At 33.7% G+C, this 16,865-nt stretch overlaps 2 protein-coding genes across 3 annotated transcripts; both read right to left on the reverse strand.

Annotated features, from left to right (window-relative positions):
- Positions 1–1,281: 1,281 nt before the first annotated feature.
- LOC125829047 (universal stress protein PHOS32) lies at positions 1,282–4,176 on the reverse strand. The gene is made up of 4 exons (XM_049508324.1): positions 3,816–4,176; positions 2,149–2,258; positions 1,900–2,018; positions 1,282–1,561 (listed from the first exon to the last, which is right to left on the reverse strand). Exons 1-4 carry the CDS (start codon positions 3,994–3,996, stop codon positions 1,480–1,482), a joined length of 492 nt encoding a protein of 163 aa, XP_049364281.1. The 5' UTR covers positions 3,997–4,176; the 3' UTR covers positions 1,282–1,479.
- A 3,561-nt stretch (positions 4,177–7,737) lies between these two features.
- Positions 7,738–16,295, reverse strand: LOC125829054 (uncharacterized). Of its 2 annotated transcripts, none has more exons than XM_049508331.1 (13): positions 15,953–16,295; positions 14,917–15,103; positions 14,349–14,421; positions 13,360–13,498; positions 12,115–12,224; positions 11,854–11,994; positions 11,615–11,756; positions 11,396–11,539; positions 10,663–10,814; positions 10,439–10,513; positions 10,139–10,277; positions 8,443–8,712; positions 7,738–8,023 (listed from the first exon to the last, which is right to left on the reverse strand). In XM_049508331.1, exons 1-13 carry the CDS (start codon positions 16,229–16,231, stop codon positions 7,877–7,879), a joined length of 1,998 nt encoding a protein of 665 aa, XP_049364288.1. In that variant the 5' UTR covers positions 16,232–16,295; the 3' UTR covers positions 7,738–7,876. The 2 variants fall into 2 exon arrangements, with proteins under 2 accessions (XP_049364288.1, XP_049364287.1); XM_049508330.1 differs by having other exon boundaries at positions 7,740–8,023; positions 13,360–13,507; positions 15,953–16,286.
- Between the last annotated feature and the right edge of the window lie 570 nt (positions 16,296–16,865).

Below are 16,865 nucleotides of genomic sequence, written 5' to 3' on the forward strand. Positions count from 1 at the left end.
CATTCAAGGATTTGAAATATCAAATCTGATAAAAAAAAATGGAAATAACAAATATAGAAATAATGTAATTTCATAGAACATGAAAAATGATCATGATTATCAATAAAGTTGCTTAAAGTCCATCTTGTTCTTTTAAAGATTGTTTTCAAACCTCCAGGAAGATTTCAACATCCCTTCTCTCGTTGCAAACTCCATTAGAAGATCTAACAATTTGTACACATTTCCTTTCTATAAACAACAAACGAATATAAGGAGAATTAGTGATAAGTGTTATGAACTGAAGCTAAAAGTGATATTAATACTAAAGGATAAAAACAATAGAAATATAGACAATTTTTTTTTATTTCTTCCAAAGTGTACCTAAGTCTCTTCAAAGTGTATAGATTGTTGTGTCAAATACCACAATTTATAGGACATCATTGAGTAAAATCAAAAGGTATCATAAATCATAATCATGCCATTAATTTCTTGAGAGTGTGGGAAGATTATGAAGATTAATGATGAGATAGTGGAGGTGTGGTATTAATGCACATTATGATAAATATTACACCTAAAACTGATCACATAGAGAAACGAAAAGTTTCTCTAATAGTTTTTCGTAACTTTATAATTAATTATTTTTACAATTCTTCATTCTCCTACTTTATTTTAACAATAAGTGAATCAACTTAGCAATTTAGGCATATTTAATATTTAATTAATTAGTTATTTTATAATATTTTAATTTAGTATAGGGATAAATTGGTAATTCAACTTTGCAACTTGAGGCTTCCCACTTTTAATAATATATGATGATATGATATGATATATTTTCAAGAGGCAATATATATCTTAAATATTTAATTTAATATTATTTATAAAGATCCTTATTTGTTTAATATAAATTTTTAATTTTAAATAATTAAATTTTATTTTTAAAATTCAATATAACCTTATGATTACACTTGTCCAACCAAAGAGGACACTTGTAATTACAATTTGTAATTACACTGTAGCAAACAAACAGTTCAACATAATTACTAGGCTATGTAAATCTTACCGATAGTCGATAGATAAACCTGTGAACTTTTATAAAGTGATGGTTCCATTAATTAGTGCGGAAGGAACATCAAGCTGGGTCAGCTAGACCTAAGTAGTAAGTAGGCATTGAAGGAGGATTGTAGCAAGGAGTTTTTATAACATCTTAACGTTATGAAAATGCAACCAATTGCAGTAAACAGTAAGCACTGGACAGTTGAATCTAGCAAACACTTAATGATGAAGCCAGATTGAAGGAGTTCGAAAAAGTTTATTTACTGCAGCAATCCATAGTGACAGGAATTATAGAGGTTCAACATGACGGTACACAATACACACATCAACATATTCAATGTTCGCGATGATATAGAAGTTTCATCCGACACCAAGCTTAGAAAACAGACAATTAATTTATCACAAGTTTTCAGCTTTGCCAGTTAAGGAGTTCTGAACATTGTGAAATTAGTCTTCTGCTTTCTTCACAACAGTTACAGGGCACGTAGCATTATTCACCACATAGTTGCTTACACTGCCCATAATAGCCCTGTAAAGATACAAAAGGAGGAAAAACTATAAGTTAGACTATTCCCTTTATTTTGAGCTGATGTAGTAATGTAAATTGCTGAATGATTATGAAAATTTTGCTGAAATTGCACTTGAGTAATATCTGCAGACAGATTCCAAGTTTACTCGTGCTATGTAAATACATATGGAATCTGGTAGCAAGAACATATTGGTAGCTTTGTCAAGGAATAACTGCAACCAAAGCTTCAGTTCTCCGCAATAGTTGCAAAAGAAAAGGCAGTGAAGTAACTGACTTCCACTTTGACTTAATATACAACAGATGTTCAATCGCAAAAGGAATTCTAGAAAAGATCAGACCTCTTGATCTTTCCAAGGCCTCTGTTCCCTATGACCAGACAGCTCAAGGGAGTTTTGTCAATTGCTTCACATAACTTCTCTCGAGCATCTCCCCAGAAAATTTTCATGACTACTGTAATCTGCTAACAAAAAGAAGAAAATTTTCATGACTACTGTAATCTGCTAACAAAAAGAAGAAATGTAAGACTACTTGATCTAGGTATGCTTCCTGAGAAACACTGGATCTCATAAAAGAAGAGAAAATATCACCTCCATCTGCCTAGCGGCAAGGGTTATCATTTGCAATGTTTCAGGGTCAGGGTTAACCCCATACCTCTTCATTGTGTGGCCATCACATATCTCAGATAAAGGAATTAAAGCTGCAACAAAAAAATAAATCTCAAAAGATGTATCAGAAGATGGAATCTCACTAATCAAATATAACATATTTTACCAGTAACACAAGCCCAAGGGGACATGCTTTCACTACTATGACTCTTACGAAGCTACTGTAACTCTTGCACCTAGACACATCAAAAAATTTATTCATAAATAAAGATGGGTGCAAGCATGAATTAGATGATTCTGAATATGCAACGTTCTATCCAGTAAAAGATTTAACACTTAGGGTGTGTTCCAATTTTCTCATGTTTTGTTGGTCAAATTCCTTGGAAATCATTTTCTCTAGGAAAATAAGTTCCTCAATGATGAGGAAAATGACTTCGGAAGTTTGGAAAACAAGTTTCACAAGTGGTATTCCACATTGATTATGTCCTCCCCATCCTCCTTCACACCTCATCTTCACTCTACCTCATTGCACTCATCCCCCTACCCACCTCGCATAGTGTTTGTCTAGATCATATACAAATGATTTTAGGATAATACTTTGCATACCGAACACAAAAAAATAAAAGTAAGAAATCCATTACTTTTCCTAGAGAACATCTTCCAAGAAAACATTTTCCTTCATACTGAACACACCCTTTAAGGTATATTAATGTAAGTGATTGTTGGGCATCACATCTATACATACTCCTAATGCAATCTAGTTTCCAATCCCCTCTAACAACCAAGATGAAATTCCCAAAATAAATACTTGTAATGTCTCCTGTATGACACAGATGGGATTCTCAGTGAAACTCAAAAAACATGAGCTGCATCTTCAATCCTGATGATGAAACTCTGCGTACGTATTAAAAATCTGTTCTTTAATGAAACATAAAAAACTCCCCATACATAGACATGTGATTTAACCCTTTTCCAGTCCCCAGAGTTCCCATGTCTATGACATCTAACCAACAAGGGTAAAAAAGTAGATATATTTTTAGGTACATCACCATAGAGAAATAAACCTTATCTGATCTTCTACAGCACTATGAACTAGAACTAGTAGCTCCCCAAAGCTACAAAAAGCCGCCACTCAAACAGATTAAGAATATAGCAGGACACAACAAAGATTGTAATCTACTCAGGGGCAGAACCAGAAGCCCATATACGTGTTCCAAGTAGCTTTTGCTCAAACAGTGTATCTAGATTAAGAAAGTCATTAAATATGTACAAATATTAAATTTACAACTCAATTATTAACAATCCAAGTAGTCATTCTAGAATTCATCCGAACCCATAAAGTTGAAATTCCAACTCCGCCTCTTTATCTACTTATGTTTATTCAGCTTGATGATATCGAATAGAAAACTGGTTCATACGATATGACCTAGATGATCAATTCCTATTTCACCTAAGTGACGATCTATCGCAATCCTCCTCGTTTACCTAGACCGGTATACTTTGCAAAGCCCACATAGAACAAGTTTAGATGACCAAAATAACATATACATATATGAGCTTAGATGGATTCCAAAATTGATTTATTGGGGTTTGATTAGATAAATGTAGAGATGGGGAAAAAGAAATTAATGGAAGAGATGATGTCATACGAGAACCAGTAGCCTCCCAGAGCTGCATCTCGCCTTCTTCATAGTGTCCTTCAGGGCGAACAGTAACGAGAATAAGATGATCCCCTTTACGAAGAATGTTATCAATGGCCCATTTCAGAGCTTTGTTGCTGCATGCTGAGAAATCGACTGCTACCCCAACAAATCTACCACCTCCTTCCATACCTCCAACTCCAAGATTTTGCTTTGGTTAAACAGTTTTTGAAAAATCAATAGTGATAGAGAGAGCAATTGGGTCAGGACTACTTCAAAATGGAATGATCAAGAAGAAGAAATAAGAGGAAAAGTACTCAAGTAGTGCGATGTAGATTTGTCAGATGGTGTATTTGGTACCACATGTAAAGCCAAAATGCGGTTGTTAGGACCCACTTTTATGGCTCATGAAAATTCCACTCTTTTTTTTTTTGTATTTTCGTGTTCCATATATGGAAATTTGATTAAATTTAAATTGGCATTGTGAAGTTCCACCTTGAGAGTCAAACACTTTTTTAAAAAGCGATTTCATATTTAGGAGAACTCCAACCCGGAAAGATAAGTACTTTTTTGACGCAACGACATCTATTCATCAAGTTTTGTTTTAGTACAAATAGGAAAAGCTAATTCAATTACTGTTGCCTTTGCTAACAATGAACATTAATTTCCAAAATTTATCATTCCAAATCTTCAACTATTTATTTTTACGTAAAACGGAGAGTTTTGATTGATTGTATAAATAATTTATTAGTAAGAGATTTATTTCTCTCCAATTTTCTTTTTTCTTGCCCTCGATATCTTTACCAAACATATTTATTGTTTTCTTTCTCTAATTGATATACACATATTATTCGTTAATTATATACGATTATATATATATATATATATATATCTGTATACATATATATGCATATATCTGTATACATATATAGTATATCTCGATCGTCTATTTTAAATTTAATCAATTGGGTGAAGGACTCTTTAGGTTAGTTTTCATTTATTTTTTTAAAGTATCTATGATTACATAGAGTAACAAGTTTGTTTAGAGCTTGTTTTAAGTTAAAATAATTTTTAGTTACTTTTATTGTGTTTAGATAAAATAAAAAATACTTATAAGTAATTATTCTTAAACTAATATAATAAAAATAATCATACATTATAATTTCTAATTTCTATTTTTTAACTTATAAAACATAAATTACAAGTTTATCCAACCAGGTCAGTATTGAAACCCGACAAAGAGAAAGAGTCCATGTTGAATTTGGAAGTCAAATATAAATATGTTGCTGTCTTGTACAGATTTAAATCTAAACTAATCTAATTTGATTTATTTGAAGGTGACTAATACTATAAATTAAGAGATTAAATTCTTCAAATATTTTTGTCGGTTGTAATTTTTCAAAATAGGCGTGACAGAAAGTGACCACAATATTTGTATTCCACAATAAGCAAATTTCGAAGACTAAATTTATTTATTGTAATAGATTTTAACAGCTTGACTTTGACATTTCAAAACAGAAGAAAAAAAAAGTCAAATTGGCACAGATTTTTATCCTATTGTAAAATATTAGTATATGTACCTGCATAATTCGCTGAGAGCGTTAGAGCATTGTTTTTATAAATATTAGTATTACCTTATTTATTTGATCATATTGAATTTATTGTTATTTTTATATCAATTGTATAATTTAAATCATTTGATTTACGACAGACAAAAAAATTAGACTTACATAACAGATATTAATTTTTATTTGGAGAATTATACAATACAGCAAATATAGGTTATGTATTTATGATACATAATTATAGTTATAAAATATTATCCTATGTATTTATGGTATATAATTATAGTTATAAAACATTGTCATTCGCAATTATATTATCAAATCTGTAGCAAATACACCCACATACGTATAATACCGCATAAATCACGTTCCCTAAATCCTATTCTCTTCCAGTTCTCTCTTCTTTTCTGCAAATCAGTTCCTAACGTTTAGTTCCTTTCCAAATAAAATCTCATTTTAATGTGAATCTCCAACAAATTTTGAATCTTATACAATCAGATAACTTCTATTTAGTAGTTTTGAATTTGTATCTTTTGAGTTAATCTCATTTTTTCTTAATTTTAGTTTGTATTATTTGTGTTAATCTCATTTTTCTTCATATTTGGGTAGGGTTAACCAAAAGGAATTCTTTAAAGTCAATAGTTTAGTGAAAGACCAGAAAAGGTTTATAAGAGGGATTCCACGTTCAATTTTTTAATTATCGTCCGTTTTTTTTATCCGGATGTATATGTAACTAGTATTATGTATTTCTATTCAAATGTATGTATCAAACATAGTAAAAATGAAAAACAGTATGCTCGGATGTATTCATAATCACAGCTTGTATTTGTATTCAGTTGACCAACAAAATATTTGTATTCGAAGGCATGTACCTTTGCTATTCAAATATAATATCATATTGTATTCAATTATAACTGTACTCAACTGTAACCACCATTTGTATTCATTTCAATTTAAGCAACAATTGTATTCAAATTGACCACAATGTATTTGTATTTTGTAAGTAAAGTAACAGTTGTACTTATAATAAACTGGCCATATTATATTCATGTTGAAAAATATGCAGAAAGATACATTTCATGTCAATAGTGAGCAATTGGTATGCCTTTGACTTTGAAGAATTTCGATGATATTTGGGTCATTGTGGATAGATTGACTAGATCAGAACACTTTGTACTGGTTCGGAGTACCTACAATTGTGAGAGGCTACTTATGATCTACATCCAGAAGATTTTTTCATTTACATGGTATGTCTATTTCCATCATTTTAAATTTTGATACTAAGTTTACATCACATTTTTAAAGGTCTATGTAGTAGGAATTGGGTACTTGGATGGAGCTTAGTACAACTTTTCATCCTCAGATAGATGACTAGTCTGAGCAGACTATTCAGGTGCTAGAGAACTTGCTTCAAGCAAGAAGTATTGATATTTGGAGGTCATTGAGAGCAGTTCTGACCTTTGACAAAGTTTTCTTACAATAACACTTATCATTCCAACATTCAGATAATGTCCTTTGAAGCCTTGATTTTCACCTCCCCACCCACCCACCCAATGGCCCCAACCCTTGACCATTCTACCCTAACTACCCTGAACTCCCACTCTCACCTCATCCCACCTCATAGTGTTTTGTTAGATTACATAAAACCGCTCTTGGAATAATATGTTTTTGTTTACTTATCGAGCACTAGAAAATAAATAAGAAATTCACTCATTTTTCTAGGAAAGCATTTTCCACCCTACCAAACACACGGTTTTGTTCAGGATACTGATAAGTTCAAAGTAGAGCAACTTCCACCCAACTGCAATGACATCCTTTTGTCCCTTGACCACGTTTTATGTGAATTCTAATTTCCAACGAGACTGAACCATTGAATGAAGAGTGAGCTGTCCAACTGGGTTTGAAATTGTTAACTCAAGAACAATTTGAACCGTTTTGGGTTCGCATTAGTTATTCAAGGACAGTGTGCAAAATTAATTTGGCGACATTCTTCTGAAAGTCATAGCATTTGTCGAATAGAAATCATTCCCCAATTTTTAGCCGCCTAATAGAAATGCCAAAAATTAAGATGATCACCAGTACATATTAGTACTTGTAAATGTTGCAATGAATAAGGGATAATCAATAAGTTAACATAATGCAAGTTAGTGTAAAATGACTGTTTTCAACTAGCCTTTTAGCTTCACAGCAACCAATCATCCTTCTATACTGAAGAGGGTATCTTCAAAATGCATCTGTTTCCAAATACAACAAAATTTACATGATTTATGCTGTTACAAGCACCTTGTTTAGAGCATAACACCGCTTTGTTAATTTGATTCAAGACTCGGGACTAACGTAGATGATAAAGATGGAGGGTTATTTTTACCTCAGGCAGAACATGTGTTTATTTTGTATGTCTTAAGATTTTGGCAATATATTTCTTTCAAATCCCAAATCTCATCCATGAAGCTGGCAGAACCTCAATCAACTATCATATTTGAGATGCAAGTAATGGTTCAAAGTTTATTCACACTTCATTGCGCGGGTGATCTCCCATGCAATTGTGTCATGATCTTGATCCACAAGTCCTTCAACCTTTTTCCTGCAGCTCACCAATGCAACTTTGAATGTTTCGTGCTCAAGGGATGATGGGTACATTATCTGCTCTTCCTGATATGTCAAATCCATGAAATGAAAAATGGTAAGAGGAGAAATGAGCACTTCTTCATGCTATCAAACATCAAACACAGTTCCCATCAAAGGTCAATCATTACTCGTTCTATCAAGAAATCTGCAGCAGATACTTTGTTCTTTGAAGAAACATGTATACAGTAATCCTTTTGAAGTGCCAAAGTATGATAAAATTCTGGAGACTACATATGGAATATTTTAGTTGCGCCTGTCTATGGCACTCACAAATTGGGGGAAAAAATCAAAGTAGTTAAATTTCACCATTTACTTAAAATTCGTGGCAAGTGAAACAAATTTCTCATGAAAGAAATCAGCTGGTATATATATCGGAATGAATTCAGAAAATTATTGAATTAATAATCCAAATTCCAGTTTTCATGTCAGGTAGTTGGGTTTACCTCTGGTAGTTCGCAGAATTCATCAGGAGTTATTTGCAGCAACTCCACAGCAGTTTGACCAGTACACCAAGCAAAGAGTTTTCCACTCTCATCTGCAAGAGTTATTTTTAAATGGAAATTCTGTGCTAGTTCTGCATTGCATTTACGTTGACAGAAGTTGCACTTCAGGTCTTCACTGGAACCATCATCAAGAAAGTAACCACAAGATGTATGTGATAGTCTCACAGTTACATGACAATGTTCAATTTGATCCAGCCAGACTCTACATACCTGGAATACAAACAACAACACAACCATAACTGAAAGTGCAGATTCTCCAATCACTTCAGTGCTGCATAAGTAGCATAATGACAACAGAATAGAGAATCAATGAGCCTCTAATAAGTTGATAATATTCTCTGCATCTCTAGCATTTCAACTAACAGGTACCAGAGGGGCTTAATAGGAAAGACATTTTTACTTCAAAAGCACAATTCTTTAATATTTGGAAAGAAAAACACATAAGTGATCATGTAGCTGAACAGACCCCAATTATACAGAAAGTTGTTCAACTTTACATGTGATGCAGAAACTGTAAAGCTTGAGCAGGAAGCAATACCTAAGTTGCTTGTTCTAAGAGACAACTTAAAAAATAGTACTGTTAGGTTGTCATGACGCTTGTCTGTTTTCTCCACATGCAATCATTGGAAGTCAACACTAGCATAAGATCAATAAACCCAGATCTTATAAACCAGTGCTCATATAAAGTAAATACCCCCTTTGACATTAAGGGAGGCCGGAATCCTAGCCCTCCTTCACCAACAAAAAACTATAGCTGACATGTGGACATCTAACGGGTGGAGCTTGAATTTTAGAAGACATTTCAATAATTGGGAGGTTCAAAGAGTGGCTGATTTCTTCAGCAAACTTGATCGATTTCCTGGGGTTCAAACTGGTGAAGATCTTCTGTGGTGGCAGGTTAACTAAGGCATTTTAAGGTCAATGTTGCCTACAAAATTATGAACCAGCACAACCACCAGAAAGCAAACTGGCCATGGAAGCAGATTTGTAGGATAAAATTTCCCCGCAAGGTATCACTTTTTGTATGGTTACTAGCAAAGGAGGCCACTTTAACAGTGCACAACTTGATGAGCAGAGGTATGACATTATGCTGAAGATGCTTCCTGTGTAAAGAAACAGCTGAGACAGTCAACCATCTATTTCTGTGTTGTCCATACACAGCTCATTTGTGGAGAATCACCTAAACCTTAAAGGAATAGCAGAGAACCAGGCAATGTCACAGAGGCTCTAAGCAGCTGGGAGGGAACATGTTCACATGCTAAGGATAGGAGTAGATGGAGAATTTTGTCCCAGCTTGTATCTGGTGGACAATCTGGGAAGAGAGGAATTCCATATGTTTTAAGAGCTTAGACAATGGTGCATTGGTGTGCAGAAGATCAAGTTGAACTTCATCTTACTGCTATGTTTTTGGTGTAATCAGATTTACTCTAATGATATTGTGTCTATTATAGATGTTCTAGATTCTTTATAGCTAGAGAGGGAAGACACTAGAGCTCCATTTGTAAATAGGTTTCAGTACTACTCAAGTACTGCTTTGATCCCTGATATACTACAAAGTTAGTAATTTCAAAAAATCCTAGCCCTTTACAGAGAGATCTTGAACATGAATGACAATGTTCAAAGCAAGAGAACATACACGGGTACCAGTAGGCTCGGCTGATAAATCAGAAAGGCAGGATAACTTGTGAAGACAAGATGAGTTAAGCAGCGCCGGTAAGCAGCTAATATTAATAAATGAAGCTCCAACGTCATTCTCAACCCACCGCAATTCTAGGCTGTCAAAGTAGAAAGAGTGGCACGGTAAGATGATCAAGCTGTTAAAACAGATGGTTAAGTTATTTTTTCCCCAATCTTTCTTTTATATAAAATCCATGGAAGATGAAGTTATATATATAAGTTAACATCTATGAAGATTGCATATAATCAGAATATTCACCTTTTTCCTGTACCCACAGAACACATCAAACCAGATATGTAAATAGTGTGCCCCAGTCCTAGTCTCCCAAGTGACCTGCAAGGGATATATTTCTGTGAATTTTTTTTTCAGTGATTGATCAAAGAAAATGCCTGTAACTTGTTGGTTTGAGAGATATCTTTTTTCAAATTGATTGATCAAAGAGAATAGCATGTGACTTTAAGGTTTGAGAAAAATATTCCTACCAGGATCGAGCAAAATGTAGTCTTGCCCAAACTGCACCAGTTACATCTTGAATCTTAACAGAAAGTACTGGCTCTTGAGTACTTGTGATGTCAGAAACAATACCGTAGAGGCTTATTCCAGTCATCTTCTCCCGAAGATCAACAACAAATGACTGCAGACTTTAAAGATGTAAGATGTCAATAACAAATGCAACTGCATAATAGTGAGCAATGGTGTACAACAAAAAGACCATCCAGATTATTTTATCACCAACATACATGATTACAGACTATTCAAACTGTTCACTTTAGAGAATGCTTTGTAAGAACCAAGGTAAACATAAAAGGTTCTAAAACTTCATTTACACTTCTATGCAGTGCATCAAAAAGCATACAAAGCTCTATGTATAAGAAACAGACATCAATTGATTTTTTTGTGAAATCCAAATACGAACAGAAAAATAGCTTGCCATAGATAACAAATACAGTCAAGTCAGAAGCAGTGGCATCACCCTCAAAGGATGTAAGAACCCTATATTGAAGATAAAAAGGCATGCAACGAAACATCTTATGGTGGAGGTGAATGAACTAGCATGTCAATCAATATGTGATTAAAAGTCAGAAACATCTTAAAAAGAGCCTTTCTTCTTTTTTTAATTCTGAAATTCAGAGCTAAATGCAAGGAAGATATAAATTCCAAAAATCTATATATCTATAGCATCTGATAACAGAAAGTTAAGGAGCACAGGCTTACTCGGAAAGGATAATCGCTGAAGTCAATAGAACCTTGAGAATCACAAGGCAAGAAAACCTGGGAGACTACAAGTCCCTGACTTGGATCCAAAGCTCTTGATAGTTTTGGTCCTTTGTTATGGTTCTGTGTCAGTGCTAGGGATACCTGAGAAGACCCTGATCTAAGTTTTCATGCAGTTACGAAAATTAACATCTCTTACATTAATTATTCAGGACTTACTTGCTCCTCATTCTGAACAAAGGGCACCAGATATAGCTGTGTTGCAGTACCATATTCAAGGCAACATTCTTGAGATGTTTCAACAGCACAATCCGTTGAACTCGAGATGAATGGTCTATCCAGGGCAAGCGTACTTCCCACACTGAATAGAACGAAGTTACAGCCAGGTACAAAAACAGGAAAAGAAAAAAGCAAACAAAGCAAAAAAAATATAATTAAAGAGACATATGGTAATCTACCTGAATAGGTTTGCAAGCAGAACCTGCTCACCCCACAAAAGAAATTTTGAACTGACACCTTCGTGGTCGACAAGATCAATTTGCTTCCTCTGCAAACTACCATACTTCCCTTGAACCTCCAGAGAAGTAATAGATTTAATCCTATAGTCATTTGAGACTAAGGTACATCAATAATGTAGCAAAATGCACAACAACAATACCAGATGTGGAATACTAGACCTATAGTTGAATTGTTAATAGTCATATGGCAGGAGGACGCACCCTCCACGTAATGAATAGGAGACCCCCCGATTGACATCACTGAGAGAAATGGCAGAGAAGTTATCTTCACAAAATTGTGCTAAAAGCAACATCGCATCATCATTTTGGTCCTACATTTCAAATAAGAATCACGTTTTTGCCTGTAAATTAGGACATTGGAATATGGCAACCAAATCATAGGAGTAATTCAAGAATATTTCCTTTTATTTATTTTAATTTATTCCCTTTTATGGAATCCTTGTAATTGTATAAATACCTTGTATATTCATGAATAGAGAAACAAGTTCTTCCATACAATTACAGTATTAAAGTTCCAACTCGATTTTTTTTTAGTTTGAGTAATTAATCTGATTCATATTTTCTAGTTGACATATTTTAATTCTAATGAGTTATATAAAAAGAAATATAGACCTATGAAGTTCTTTATCAAAAAAAAATAAAAAAATACATACACCTATGAAGTAAGAATATAAAAATAAATAACAAATTTCAAAGTTAGACTGTCAGATCAACAAAACATGATTCTAGAAGTTGTAACTTGATGTTTAAAAAAAATGTCCTTGCTTTTGTTTGCTTGATGCAATGCCTGAAAACTCGAGAAAGAATGAAGAAGAATGTGAAATTTGATTTATCCATAGCCCTTCAACCCTTGTTTTCGTGAGAATAGAGAACTTAGCAGGAGGAAGAAAAGAGAGTATATAGTACAAGTTTTCTTTTCTTGTTATATTATATAAAGTACAAGCTTTCTTCTGAGAAACGAAAAAAAGAAATTAACAAGAAAAATTTGGATTATATATGTAAATTACCCAAGATGTATATACATTCACTTTCAATTACATAAGAAATAGTCCTATAGATCTTGTCTTTTTTTTTCATTGAAGTATTCAATACTTTTTTGCAAAAAGGCATACTTTTTATGATTAAAGGGGCCTAAAGAGGCCGCTTCATTCGATTGGCCCTTGAGCCAGCAATGCACAGAACCTACTGATCTCATCTTTTACCTCCCTTCAAGCTGTTATACTAGCCCTAGCAGTAATCCAGTAAAATATCTGCTAAGTTATCAGATAGAAGGAGAAGGATGGTTACTGAGGTGCTGCTCTTTCACAACAGTTTGTTGTGAAAGACAATAAAAGACATACTATGCCTACAATGTCAAGAATATTAGTAAAACTTTGATAACACTGGAACATGAAACCAACTACCATTAAATGCTGAAGCACTGAAACACACAGATTTTGACACTACCTCGTCTAACAGTATCACAAGATATTCAGTTGGCAAAAGACGTGCATGACCGGAACCTCCAGTGGCAGTTCGGAGGCGGCATCCTGTGAGGAAAACTTCACGACCTTTCTTCAAAATACCATTCTTTTGATCCGCTAAGCTGTAGAATCTATTCTATCACAATAAGATCTATGAAGAAGTCTGAGAAGTACAATAGCTAGAAATAAATCATGCAGCGGCTGTTAAGTAGAACCCAAAGGACAATTTTCAGAGGCAAAAAATGTTAGCTACGCCCTGGAATTTAAAACATCTTGGTTCCTTTACATACAGCTTAAACTCTTATTATGTGGATATCAGATCACGTAAGTTATGTAGCATCGCCGTTAATGTTTGTGCTTAAGTCCTTATAATATATCAATATCGAGCAAAGTAAGGCCAAACACTACATTGGTATTATGTCAAATCATCGTTACCACATGAAGACTAACAATCTTTTATTGAAAACAGATAAAATATTTTATACATACAACATTCACAAACCATTGTAGGTTAACTACATTAATGAAGCTTGAGTTACACGACAGCATTACTTTATGGAATCTTACACAACATGTTACACATCTACAGTATAGATAGATAGATAGATACATAGATATATATATATATATATATATAGAGAGAGAGAGAGAGAGAAGAGGGTCTAAGTAAGTAATTTGAGCTAGAAAATGATATATACTGGACAAGGAAACATTAAATTTGGTTATGAGGGTCAGGGTGGAAACATAATGAAATTTTAAAGAACAGGCTACAGATCAAGTAATGACTTTACAACAACAACATCATACCTAGTGTGATCCCACAAGTGGGGGTTTGGGTAGGGTGGGGTGGGGTGCACGCATACCTTATCCCTATCTTGTGAGAGGTAAAGAGACTATTTCCGTAAGTTAGCAAAAAAAAATTTAATGAAGGGTCATCATAATTCAACTCTATCAGACACAAAAGCTCAATACCTGCGGTGAAGATACAGATCTATTGTATTAGAACTCCAAAAATCACCCAGATGAAGCATATAAATGTTTGTTCCTGGAAGAAAACCAGCATATAATATTTGTTAAATACAATCTTAAGAGTGGGCCAATTACAAGAAAGCCAGTGTATGGAAAATGAACTGGATCAGAAACTCCACGCAGAAAAAGTGACTTTCTTTAATACAATATTTCCAAAACAATACACGGATTAAACTTGGCATGTGTATTTCTTATCATTATTTAATTAATAGAAGAACTGCTATTAAAATTTGAGCACAATGCAAGTGATGCAAAAAGGGTTCTCCAAGAAATAAACACTTTTCAAGTGCAAAGACTTTAAGCATCATTTGCATAATACAAGTTTCATAATAGTGAAATAAAATCAAAGCATAGACAAGTGAAAGACATCTGAAGATGTAATAATTTATCAATCAAGGTACAACAGATTAAGACAGTTTATTCAAAATAGCACAAACACAATATCCATGCATTATCACCTCATGAAATAAAATGTACATTGGTGGAACCAAACCTAAAAGCTCAAATGTACCTGGAAGGATGTAAGTGTCTATAATAACAGCTTCAATTACACTGTTCAAAGATAAAAACTTTTTCTCATATATGGAGTCAATGGTGACAGTACTAGGAAGCTTTGCCCTCTTGTGTTTCTTCTTCAACTGAAAAATACATTCTGACTGTTTCTTTGGAGCTCCACTCTTATTCAATTCATTCCAAGCCTGCATATCATTATTATTAAATCCCTAAAACATTTAAACTTCAAAATACAACTTCAACCTAGCATATTACTTATAGAACGAAAAAAAAGAAAAAAGTATTCCCAAAAAAAAGTGACAACGTCCAGGGTACGAGCACAACCACATTTAGTTTCCGGTCTGAATTCAGAGATCATTTTCTTACTCCCCTGTCTAAGTTATGTAATACACTTTCCTTATTAGTGTGTCCCAAAAAAAGTACAGCTTTCTATATTTAGAAAGGATTTGAATTCAAACTTTTCACTTTACCCTTGATGAGGTATTTATAATCATTTGTTTGTTTTGGGTACAAAATGTCACAAGTCCAAATCATGTCAGCCCTACCTGTTATAGCTCCTTTGGACACTAAGAAGGGATCACTTGAGATCACTTCAAATTGGACTTAACTTTTTATTTTTATCATTTTATTCTAGTATATGCATACAAAATATAGTGGAGTTAATCCCTCTTAAACTTACCTACCGAGCATGAATTTTTTCTTCTTAAGTGAATTAGGATAAAATAGATTCATTAAGTAACCTGCACAACAATGGGAAATTGACCTCCTGTACTTATGAATCAAAGAAAAGAGGAGGTCAATTCAAAAGAAATGTTTAATTAATCAAATGGAGAGACTGATATTTCCAACAAATTTTACATATTTACAAGCAATAGTGACAGAGAGCGAGCAAATTACTGGATCACAAAGTTAATAAAGGAAAATATCAAAAAACACTGACATAATACTATAGCTTTAAACTTATTCAGTTAACAAAATTCACCAAATAATTGAGAAATTGTAATAAGAGGGAGAAGGTAGGAAAGAAATTGTGCCTGAAAGAGATCAGAGAGGAGAATGGCGGAGGTAACTCCAGAGGAATAAGCAATGCAAGTCTTGAGAATCCTTGAAGCAATCCATCTCCAACTAGGTCCCTTTGGATCATCTCCACTACCGTTACCATCGGGAGATAGAACAGACTTAGCGTATTCAATGAATTGAAGGAATGGATCTTCTTCCTCTTCTACTGCTACTTCTCTTTCTCCTCCGCTGCATTCTTGAGGTTTCCAATGGCGGCGCTCCACTTCCATGGCTGACGCCTCATGGTCGGTCATGCCTGATTTGAAATAGAGCTTCTCCGGTAAGTTTTTGAACTCGAAACCCTAAGTTTTGATGTGGAAATGGCGGGTTCTCCTTATAAGGGGATGACTTTAGCGCGGGAAAGTTCTGCAGATAGTAGTTGGGTCTTGTGGGGATGTTTTCGAACTTAACATGCTCCATATGTGGGGTGTGTTTGGCTTGAAAGCAAAATACTTCTCACAAAAATTTGGGGCTCAAATTTGAATAAAATTTTAATTTTAATTTCAAATCATGATTTACAATTTCAAATTCTCCAATCCAAAAAGTGAACTATAAAGCTTGATCAGTAAATTTAAATTTTTACAAAAAAATATTAATAATCATATTCAATGTAAAAAAATTGTAAATTAAAAATAACTAGGTATTACTATTATTGATTTATTTGACGGTGAATTTTGTAGCATTATGTGTACTTGAAAGTTAGTAATCATATATATATTCATATCATATATATATATATATATATAAAAGAAAACCTTAGGGCCGCCTACGTAGCGCCATCACAAACCAAAATTCCCTGTTAAATTATTTATTTCCAAAACTGGCCTTCCCCTTTCATGAAAAGTTGTGGCTTTTATGAAAAGTTGTGACTTTAATGAAAAATTGCGA

This window comes from Solanum verrucosum, unplaced genomic scaffold, assembly GCF_900185275.1.
Source record: "Solanum verrucosum unplaced genomic scaffold, falcon-dt-bn FXZP01000007.1, whole genome shotgun sequence".
Classification (NCBI taxonomy): domain Eukaryota; kingdom Viridiplantae; phylum Streptophyta; class Magnoliopsida; order Solanales; family Solanaceae; genus Solanum; species Solanum verrucosum.

Bases quoted from the DNA above. Each gene is read 5' to 3' on its own strand.
- LOC125829054 (XM_049508330.1), bottom strand. From the start codon at position 16,231: ATGACCGACCATGAGGCGTCAGCCATGGAAGTGGAGCGCCGCCATTGG. The intron at 11,757-11,853 runs GTAGATTACCAT...CGTTCTATTCAG, and splicing joins CTGCTTGCAAACCTATTCAG to TGTGGGAAGTACGCTTGCCC. The intron at 10,514-10,662 runs GTAGGAATATTT...TATCCCTTGCAG, and splicing joins CTACATTTTGCTCGATCCTG to GTCACTTGGGAGACTAGGAC.
- LOC125829047 (XM_049508324.1), bottom strand. From the start codon at position 3,996: ATGGAAGGAGGTGGTAGATTTGTTGGGGTAGCAGTCGATTTCTCAGCA. The intron at 2,259-3,815 runs GTATGACATCAT...TTTTTGTTGCAG, and splicing joins CTGGGAGGCTACTGGTTCTC to CTTTAATTCCTTTATCTGAG. The intron at 2,019-2,148 runs GTGATATTTTCT...TTTTGTTAGCAG, and splicing joins TTGCCGCTAGGCAGATGGAG to ATTACAGTAGTCATGAAAAT.